The 10,933-nt window shown below is 51.2% G+C and overlaps 1 protein-coding gene across 2 annotated transcripts in view; it reads left to right on the forward strand.

The window, feature by feature from the left end:
* Nucleotides 1–9,154, forward strand: part of SENP5 (SUMO specific peptidase 5) — a 47,608-nt gene extending 38,454 nt beyond the window's left edge. Inside the window, exon 10 of one of the 2 annotated variants that reach the window (XM_056498693.1) lies at nucleotides 8,926–9,154. In XM_056498693.1, coding sequence (XP_056354668.1) covers nucleotides 8,926–8,952 — 27 coding nt within the window. In that variant the 3' untranslated portion in view covers nucleotides 8,953–9,154. Of the gene's footprint in view, nucleotides 1–510; nucleotides 565–8,925 lie in introns of those variants that run through there. The other variant, XM_056498691.1, reaches the window with a different exon arrangement.
* Nucleotides 9,155–10,933: the final 1,779 nt, after the last annotated feature.

The following is a 10,933-nucleotide window of genomic DNA, read 5'->3' on the forward strand; positions in this document are numbered from 1 at the left end:
TTCCCCCACTGCACCAGGCTCCTGTTCACTGCTGTAGCTTTGGGCAGTGAGTAAGGACCAAGCTGGGATGCACACTTGCACCTCACCTTCCCTGAGATGGGGTGAGGAGCTCCTGCTGGCCAGCCACCCCATCAGGACACTCACAGCCCTGCTCTCCGTGCAGGACTGGGCTTAGTCCCCTTGGAGCAGGTTTGGTGATGCAAGCAGAGCTTTGGTGTCAAAGCTGTGTAAACCAGCCCTGCCTGGCCCCTCCTTTCTTTGCACAAAAATTCTACAGCTGGAAGTCAGGCTTTGTTTGCCCAGAAACCCAGGCAGTTTGCAGGAGAGTGACTTAGGTCCCCAGATGTGTAGGTGAGATGGGAAATTGCAAATGCTCACACCTATAAATGTGTGAGACGTGCTCAGAAATGCTCACTTTTATCAGCTCTACCTAGTTCTGGAGACGCCTGGTTAATTTATTTACTGAGGAGCTCCATCTCGCTAAAAGTCTCATTTCCATATTCTTTCCAGATGGTCAAGATGCCACAGAGACAGTTTCTAAGTAAATAACTTGCTTCTTCATGCAACCCACTGCCAGGCTCCCAAGAAGCTGCCCCAGATGGCTGGAGCATCCGAGACAGTACCTGGGCCATGAAAGGAAGCCCAGAGTCGCATGAATAATACACACGGGGTGGCTGTGGCTTGTCCAGCAAATTCTCTGTTTGCAGCCCTGGATCTGGGATGGAGAACTGCTGGGAAGCCACACTGCCCCTTCCTGAGTGGTGTCTCTCAGGATGGGGATGCTCGGGGGCAGGGCTGGGGTGCTGCAGTGCCGGCAATGTGGGTTCCTGCTCCTTGCAGCTTCTCTTTGCACCGCTGTCTGATCACAGGTTAAAACAGAAAGGTTAAAAGCATTTAATTATGCTGATGCTTTCCCAGTGGATTAAACAAGAGGATAAATAGACTACAGCGTGTTATTTTGGATTTGATTTTGTTTTTTAAACAAGGGGAGGGAGGCGGGAGCTGCGGCTCCTTGGCAGCTGTCACACGTTCCTCTTTTGATGGTGTCAGTTGTGTCTGGGAGGAGGTGTTTCTCTTGCCACTGTCAGCATTTTCCGGGGGAGGCTGAATTCATTGATACAGTCTGTTTGCTGTCCACATATTCACAGTTCATGTGTTACATTTTACATAAAGTAAACTTAGCAAGGGGGAAACCTATTCTGCAATTCTTCAAAGCTAATGCACACTAAATATATTCTGACACTGACAGGTATTTCTTATTAAATAGCTCTGAACTGCAGTACCAGGTTTTGCTTAAGTGGCATTATTCTCCCTGAGCAAAGACAGTTCATTTATTAGTCATTCTGAAAACCAAATAACAAATATTATTCTCTAAGCAAACTAAACAAACCATTTAAAAGAGGCCTGTCTGAAATTATTAAAGTACAGTGTCTGAAAAGCAGCTGACATTTTAGTGCCAAAATACCATATGGAGGCTCAAGTGCTTTATTAACATCCTTTGACCTAAGCTGCAAAATCTCCCAACACCTTTGAGCGCGGCGGAGCTGCCTTCCTGCGTGCAAGGGAGAGCGCAGAGGCAAATCTTCCTGCCAGTTCTTCAGATGTCATTTTGGCACACAGAAAAGCGAGGTGCAATAATTGAGGGGCTGGATGAGAGCAGGTCTTTTTTCGATTTCTGCCAGAGATACAGTGTAAAATAATTCAACAAAGCTGAAAGCGCAGGCTTTTCACTTATGCCACAAAAAATAAATATATCGTGGTTTTTTTTTTTTTCTTACAGCTCTCTCTTTTTCTCCTAACTAAATATTTCCTTTCTTCTAAGCATCAGACATTATTTCTAGCGTTCAGGCGTGCAAAATAAAAGAGCACGTGCACTGATATATATTTATTTATGGTCTACATGGAGCTGCCTTTGTGTATCCCCAGCTCTGCTCTGAAGATTTCCTTCACAAGCAGGAAAACAATTTTGTGCTGCAGGTCAGACAGAATAACTGATACCACTGTTTACAGATCTGCGCTCACTGGAGTTTATTAAGCCACAGTTGGTAAGGAAAAGCCTGTTCATCCACACTGGGATGATAAAGCTGTGGGTAAGGGTTTACTGGGAAGGGTCCCGTGAGCACCAGGGAGTCGCTGGATGCCAGGAGGAGCTGCTTGGACAACCTGTTGTAACATCATTCAGTCAACTGTTCCCAGCCTGTTCCATCCGTAAAATGCTTGGGATCTGACCTACTTTTTTTTTTTAAATAAATGTTTTCATTATTAATAAGAGTTCATCAGATAGTGAGAGGAAATAAGTTTTAGCCTGAGGTCTGCTCAGAACATCTCCTGTGAGCACATCCTTGCTGGCTCTGAAGCTGGGCAGCTTGACTTGGCAAGGATCAAAATAATATAAAACTTACGCGAAGAGTTTAATAAAAAACCTGCAGATAGTGAGCTGATGTATGTTATTAACTTGCTTCTCTGGGATTAGGTAGGTCTGGGTAAATGAGGAGATATTGGTCCAGGTTTGCTTTCTGCTGGTGTTGTCCTAGTGACAGGGGATTACGCGCCGCTGGGGATTAACCTGATGACATGACATCGCCGGGGAACGATGTACATGCTGATGTCACTGAAGGCATTTGGTCAGGTCCAGAGTTTCTGCCATGGGCTGATTCTTCTCCCCATTAGCATCCCGGGAATGCCCAGCCGAGCGGCACATCCCCAGCGCTCTGCTGCGTCCCTCGGTCCTCTCCTCTCCCTGGCAGGGGCTGTGTGATCCCAGCAGTCGCTCCCTCCTTGCTGACAAGAGTGCACAAACAGCATTTTCATAGCTGGCACCAGCAAGAGCTCTACAATAGCGGGAGCATTCGAAGTTCCTCTGTGGACACATGATATGGTTCAATAGGATGCTTTAAATAGCTCCCCTTTGGAGAGAGAGAGCGGGTCAGAAAGGCACAATGGCCGTGGCTCTGCGTAGCCACCGCCGAGTAATGATACGAGCAGCAGATGCGGTTTGTGCTTTCAAAGGCGCTTCTGCCGGCAGCCTGCGTTAGGGAAAATGAAACCAGGCTTTCCCTGCAGCTCGTGGGGGAGTGCGAGGCATCCACATGGCACAGGGAATAATTGGGGTCTGGGGAACAGCAGCAGAGTGAGCGCTGGAGAGCAGCCTGTGCCCTGGTCGTGCTGCTGCCTTCTCAGTGGTACCAGGGTCCTGTGGCTGGGTTCCCTTCCCACACTGGTGCCAGGTCCCAGGCTGGGCTCCCTTCCCACAGTGGTGCCAGGTCCCAGGCTGGGCTCCCTTCCCACACTGGTGCCAGGTCCCAGGCTGGGCTCCCTTCCCACACTGGTGCCAGGTCCCAGGCTGGTTCCTCGCCCCACGGCCGGGTGCTGGCTGCAGGTGAAGCGATGGCCCGTGCTGGCGAACGGCGCTGGAACAGCTGCAGCTCCCGCCAGTGCTGCGAGGGAACAACTTCGTTAATCTGACATCCAGAGCAAATGTTGCTAATGAGGAGCCCAGGCTTTGGTAACCATGGCAATTCATGTTCCTGAAAATACGAAACAAAGTCAGAGAAGGGGCCAATCCTGCTCCCCTCTCCGCTCCAGTGCACTTTGCTTGCCAGGGATGCTATAGGAATACCAGGTCCAGCAGCAGCGAGGAGTGAGGAAAGCTGGAGAGCAGGAGCAGCCTGAGAGCCTCATCCTCCCATCACAGGAGGAGCTTACCTTGCTCTCAAAACATTGTCCTCCCACTGCCCACTGGAGGCCAGGCTGAGCCCCATCAGCCTGGCACAGGGCAGAGGTCTGGCTGGTGCCAGGATTGCTTTAGCCACGACCCCCAGGCTGGGAAAGGCAGCAGCACTGCCAGCACGTGCTGCATGGTCACCTCTGCCAAGTGGCAATTCACTGTCTGCTCCTCACACTGTGTCTCTAGGGCCAGCTGGGCTCCCTATAAATTTTTATAGAAAATATAAAATGACATCTGGAAGCCTATGGCAGATAGGCTCTTATTGTTCCTCTAAGCAGGGAAGAGCATTGCCCTTTCTTAATTTTTCACAAATATTGTTGTCAAGCTCAGTGGAGAAAAAAACCTGGTAATTGGGTAATCCTGTCTGCTGTTCCAGCTGCAGAGCCATCACCAGCTCCACACGTTTTTGGAGAATAAACACAAATTCCAACCTGTGCAATGGCCACAAAGCCATTTGCAGATACAGGAGCTAAATTGCAATGCACTGAGCCTAAAGCAAAGACAGGGTTAAGACAAAAAATATAATTTCCCAGGACAAAACCAGTCTCAGTTCAATGAGCAGATGCACCCAGGTGCATCCCTGGGTGTCAGGACTTCCCACACAGGTACCCTGAGAGGAGCCCTAAATCCAGGCTCACCCATTCCCCCTGGGCAGCCGGGATTGCTGCGCTGCTGGCAGAGGAGGAGCAGGCAGAGAGGGGCGTTCCGGCTGATGAGACCTTAGGGAAATCCACTGGAAAGAGAAAATCTCCAAAGCAAGGAGGGGTTTTGCCTTAATTAAACTGCAGTGGGGCCACTGGTGCAGAAACCTGACAAAGCTTGGGGGATTATTTCAGCTCAGGAATGCGGGAGATGCCACGGAATCTTCGGGTTGGTGGGAGATGTCTGTCCAAGGCAGCAGCGAGTGCTGGTGCCAGCGGTGGGGAGCACATGCCCTGCTGGGGAGTGGGGACACCCCAGTGTGGGAACAGGGCTGTCAGACAAGGCAGGAAAATAAAAAAACCTAGCAAATAGCAAAAAAAATAGTAAAGCAACAAAAGCGACAGCCCGTGCACGTTTGTAACCAGAGTAAAGCTCAGAAAGAAGATCGATTAGGAGCAAAAAACCCCAAAACCCCGAGGCTTAGGGGCAGCCAAGGTTTCCAGCGCTGCACAGGACGAGGCACAGCTGCTGGCTCTCCTGCTGTGGCCCTGGTGCCTTCCTCAGGAGCAGTCTCAAAGGCACCAGGAGCAGGGAGGGGCTCGTCTGATGCCTGCAGAGATGTGCCCCCCTGCCTGCACGACCAAGGTCTCCCTCCCCAAGGGATGGCCCCTGTTCTCTCAGCTTTTTCCCTGTTTTCCCCATCTCCCTGCCAGCAGCACTCCAGCTTTCTCTGCCCATCACCCTTTGCAGGATCAGGCACGTTTCCCCATCTCTTCTGCCCCTCTAATCTCACTTATGTTTATAAGATTCAGGGGGCCAATTCTGGTGGAACAGCTTAGTTTTTTTAAAATATTCTCCATTTTTTATGAAGTTAGGGTTTGGGAAGTCCTGGAGGACTGCCTCAAAGTGCAGAACAAGGAGAAAAAAAAATCTCATTTTACTCTCTTTGGAGCAAGAATTGTCCCCTCTTCTCTCCCCATGGCTGCATCAGGAGGTCTCTCCCTCAAGCTCCTGTCTTTACTGCTGTGTGGTACCATAATTCTTCCTTTCTGGGTTCAGTTTTTGAGTTTTCTGGGGATTTTTTGGAAAGCGGTGATTACTTTTCTTTATTTTGACCTGTTACTAATTCCCACCCATCAGACTGTCCTGGATCAGCCACCAGCACCTCCTGCAAAGGTGGGATCTACCATCTACCAAGAAGGAATGGAGGAGGACAAGGGGTCCAAAGTAAAGAATGGAAGTGAAGCATCAAAGCAGAGAAGGCATCAGGAAAATCCTCAGTTAGGAGGAAGAAGGCAGGGAGGGAAGGAAAGGAGACCTGGGCTTCAGCTGCAGCTCAGTAGGGCTGTTAGAGATGAAAGCTCCTTCCTGGGCTGGACATTTCCTGTCCCACTGCTTGGCCAGAAAAACAGCAAGGCTCCCAAAAAAGCATCAGCAGCGCAGTCACCCACCCTGTTCACATCTCAAAGCTTCACCAACCTTCTCACTTACAGTGATGCTGTGCAGGGCCATTTCTGGCACCACCTGCAAGGGCCTGGCAGCCACAGCAATCAGTGCTGCCTGGGGGCTTCTGGCCAGGGAGGCTGGGGTCCCCCCTTGCTGCGTGTGCCACCTCTGCCAGGGACAATGCCCCAGCCCGGGGCAGGGCTCCTGGGGCTGCTCTAAGTGCTCGTCATGTTCTTGCTACCCCAGCACACACTTTGGCAAGACATTCAGCCTGCCCGTGACTCAGGGAGCTGACAGCTCTCAAGTGCATCCCAAGGATGAATAAAAAGCGACAGAACAGGTAGTGATTTCTGCAGTCAGCCAGAGTCTTTGTGAAGACAGTCTCAAAACTGTCTCACTGTCTTAGTGGCCAGAGGATGCCTGTCACAGCCACTTGACCTGCAGGCAGATGGTTACTGTCTGTCTAACACTGTCTTTTGGGGCTTGATAGGCACTTCTGAAATGCAGATAGACGGCGAGCCCTCACTGGGGAAGGGAGCAGTGCTTGGCAGCTGAATGCCAGCGCCAGGATGTGCAGGGCAGCTTGTTCAGGAGCACGGCACGTGTCTGTTATCGGGGCCCAACTTGATTGCCCCCGTCCAGATTCACCCTGGGGCTGGCAGGGCAAGGTCAGAAGGGCTGGCAGAGCTGGATGGAAGAGCAGAAGTGTCATGGGACTGATGTCACCTGCCTGTGATGTCACCACTGTCTTTTTCAGAGGAGCACTTCCAGTGATAGCAGAGCTTCTGCAGTCTGTCTGCCAGCCTGGCACTCGCTCTGTACACTGTAATTACGCAAATATATTAATAGATTGGGAGCCGGGGCCTGGGCAATGTTCTTCTGTGACAGACAAATGCAGAGACAAAGCAGATGCTCCCTTCAGAAGTCCTGCAGGATGCTATTAGCAGGCACAAACTCGCATCCCATCCCATTAATGCCATTGCTGTTAGGCAACACCGAGACATTTACATTTTAAACTAAGCTCCCAGACCAGCTCCAGTCCAGGATTAGCTCTGAGAAACCTACAGGGAGCCTTGGGGTGTCCAGGAATACCCTGCAAGTGAAAACAAACATTGCAAGGGCTCAGCTTGTGTGCTGATTGCGAAGCCAGCCCACAGAGGTGACACAGGACAGGAACAAGAGCACGGGGGATGTTGGCAGGGCTCAGCTTTGCCAGGGTTTTTTCGAGGACAGTGGTGTTGGTCTATGTTGATACTCCCTCATGGCCCATTAGTGACTTAAATGTAGCCCATGGGGTGGCCAGCAGGGAAGGGCTCTGCCAGCTGCATTTGCAGGGACAGCTCCTGCATGTCTGCATCACTTACAAGGAGAACATGTTGCCCATCTCCTCTGAAACAGCTCTGCAAGTCCTGAAACTGCCAGTTTCCAACCCCTGGAATTACATGATGGTCTTAACAAACTATGGCATAAATATGCCAGGCAAGGGAAGGCAGCTTTCACAGAGGATTGGGAATGTCATGAAACTGGGGATGTTTTTTTCCTTGAAAGGAAGATCTACTCATTTGAACGGACAGTGCTGCAGAAACAAACTGTTCAGAGGTGTTGGGAGGGGAGGAGAGTGGCACTGCAGCCAAAAACCAAGGGGCTAATTGTGTAAAGCTGGTGAGGAGATGCCTTGGTCTGAGCCACCGGTGTGCTAATGGGGAGGTTGCTTAGCTACAGTGTCAATGGTACCTCAGGAGCCCCAGGTAGGGGAGGGAGAGCCCAGAGTAAACAGCCAGGAGGAAGAAGGGTCATTAAACTGTTCCCTAAAGACCCCTAACTAGTGCTGGCTGGAGGAAATAAATAAGGAGGAAAAGTTGGTGTGAGTGCCAGGGAGGAAGCCAAGCTGTTCAGGGGATGGCTTGTCTGCTCCCTGAAACCACCTCTTGTCACTAATTTCAGCTGGAGACTGTTCTGTAGCACGGTCTTAGCCCTCAAGCAATCCTGGCTTTTTTGTCTCTCTTCCACTTTGCCATTTAATTCCTTCTCCTTGGAGGTGAAGGCTGGGAGCTCTGGTGTGAGGGGCCGAGGTGCAGCCAGGGGAGAAGAGGGTGCCCAGGGATGGGAGCACACACGTGCTGCCCGCTCACATGTGCCTCAGGCTGCGCAGGGAGAGCAGCCAGGTGGCTTCATGACCTTTCCTCTGTCGGCAAACATCACCCAAGCTGACCTGAGCCCGCAGCCTGTGGTACACATTAACAGAAAATCAGCAGTGATGCTCTGCCTGTGTCCTGGTCCTGTCCGGCAGCGGACGGTGGGCAGGGAGAAAATCACGGTGAGTGGCACTGACAGCACCAGCTCTAAACAACAGTTAGGAGGAGAATTATTTTAATGAATACATTTCCTTTCAATTGTATGCGAATAGCGAGATCCCATTAGAACGGGGAAGCAATTAAAGCTAATAAAGATGAACACGCAGCACTGGGCGCATGTGGAATAACAAACAGCGAACAAAGGATTCAGGAGAGAGCTGACTCTAATCCAAATAAATGAGCGGCGATGAAAGGGAAAGCAGCTCGGCTCTCCTGCCGTGAGACACGCTTCCTCCCCGCGGCTCCCGCCCGGCTTCACCTCGGCAGGCAGGGAAAGCCCTGCTCGGGTCGGGATCGGGATGGGCATGGGGCAGCTGGCCCTTGGGATGGTCCCTGCCGTGCCACGCCACTTGCCCAGAGGCTGGAGCGGTGGCCATCCCCCAAAATCCTGCTGGATTTTGCATGAAGTGGCCCCAGCTGGGGCAAGAGGGCTCAGCAGAGTTTGGTGAGGCTGCAGCAGAGAAGGGGCTGGACTGGGAGGGTGGCAGGAGCACACAAACTCGTGCCATTCCTTGTCTTATATTTGATTATTAGTGGTGACTGTCCACCAAAATTAGTAGCCCTGAACACAACAGGCTCGTGACGAGCCGGAAACTATCAGTGCTATGGTGAGGTGGAGCATGGAGGAAATAATAGCCTCTTACAATGGTGTATTTACACAGTAGGCTCACAGGAAAATTGGGTAAACTGATAATTACCCAAGGATATTATTGGCTTTGGCAGAGTTAATAATAATTAGTACTTCTCCTTTTCCAGGCTACTTACAGGAGAGACCTTTTGTAATCCACAGAATACAAAGGACCCAAACCACCAAGAACTGCTTCCACGTGTGGCTTTGGAAAAAAAAATACACTGACTATTTCAGCTAGCAGGCTCAAGGGGTGAAAATCACACAAAGACACTGGGGAGCCAGACTGAGAAATAATAATAGCACTAGTAATAATAACAACAGCAACAATAATAATAATAAAAAACTATTTTCTGTATTTGAAAAAAAACTTGTGTCAGGACTGCATTTTCCCCAGTCTATCTCATGCAGCCAAGCCAGAGATAAACCCAGCGCTGACACTTGACAGATCCGTGGGATGCTGGAAGCTGCCCTGCTGTTCCTCTCCCGGTGCTGGCAGCTCCTGGTTTGCTTTCTAGCTGTTGCTCTCCGTGTAGCGCAGCACTCGCTCTTCCCAGAAAGCAGATATGATCCGTCGCCTCTCGCCGCATCTCCTCCTTGCAGTATCTCCCCCGAGCCCGTGAGACAGCAGCTCTGAACCACGAAGTGCCCGGGGCTGCAGTGCCATGGCCAAGGCTGCTGTCACCGCTCCCTTCCTGCGCCCAGCAGCACTGGGTGGGACACAGCCCTCCCTCCTGCCCCAGCCTGCTCTGCTGCTGCCCCCAGGAACAGCCTTTTCTGGGTCAATGCCGCTTGACAGTTTGGGTTAAACAGGGTGAATTTGTTTTGAGACTCGCTGGAGGAGCAGTGTGTGTGTGCCCCCACCAGCCCATGGCCTTCTGGCTGGGGGTGAAGAGGTGTGGGGTGAGGGGCATCAGCCGGGTGATAAGGACTCAAAACTGATGTGTGCGATCAGCCATGTGAGCACACCTCCAAAGCCGAGTGCTGGAGGGAGGGCTCCCGATTTCGGCACAGCAGCCTCCATCCTGCCCAGCTACAAGAGCAATTGTGTCCCCCTGGGTCCCCCACCCTGGGCTGAGCCCAAATCCAAGCAGCTCTTAAGACATCCCTAAGGCATAGCTTTGCCTGTCACTCCTGCAGGCACTCTCATTCCCATTTTTGCCTCCCCACACTGCACCCAGCCCTGCCCCCGTGCAGCTGCAGTGCCCTGGCAGAGACCCTCTGTGCCATTCCTGCTGCTGCCCTTGCTGCCCTCTGCCCTGCCTGTGACAGCCACGTCCCTGGCACGTAGGATGTTGGCTCTCTCTCCTGCTATGGGCGGCCTTCAAATGCTCAGAAATCACCAGTGAAATCCCCCCCTGCCCCAAGCTGGCCCATAAATCACAGCATTATAAAAATAAAACTGTTTTGTGCGTGCATGCACATTTCAGGTTGCCTTTTAAACCTGAACTTGTTTCTCACACGTTGGCAGAAGAACAGAGGGGAGTTGGAGTCAAAAGGCAAGCTTGAAAAATAAACGCATACTTCTCTCTTGCTGCTCGTGAAGGGCTCCCAGAGGAAAACAGAGAAAAACAGGGCAGGAAGAGGCCCCGGAGGGGTCAGTGTGCCCGTTCCCCAAAGCAAGGGCAAGCTCTTCCCTGCAGGCATCAGGCTGGGGTGATGGGAGTGCCAACTTAGTGCCCACAGGCTCTCATTTCCATTGCCCTTCCAATTTTTCCCTCTCCCTTTCCCACCCGTTTTCCCTGCTCTCTTGTGGCCCGTGTTCATCCCCCGTGTCTGTCCCGTGTCCCTGCAGGGCTGCAGTGCTGCTCTGGTGCCACACCCTGCTCCGGCCATGCCACGTGTGCGCTGCTCCTGTGTGAGCCACCCAAGGAAGAGACTGAAAGCTGCGCTGTCTTAAGCCACAGTTTAACATAATTAGACATCCTGGCTTGAGGGCAGTAATTACTTTTATAATCCTTAAACATATCTTTAAAAAAAAGTAATTGCCTCCCAATTCAATACCTTTCAAAAAATCCTTTTAAACAGCGCTGCCTCCTTCAAACACAACTCAGTCAACAGTAATTACAATAAATTATTCTAAGTTCTAAAAAACATATAGGAATTAATCTATATGTGCAAACTGCTAACCAGTTC

Source organism: Oenanthe melanoleuca, chromosome 9 (genome assembly GCF_029582105.1).
Source record: "Oenanthe melanoleuca isolate GR-GAL-2019-014 chromosome 9, OMel1.0, whole genome shotgun sequence".
Classification (NCBI taxonomy): Eukaryota; Metazoa; Chordata; class Aves; order Passeriformes; family Muscicapidae; genus Oenanthe; species Oenanthe melanoleuca.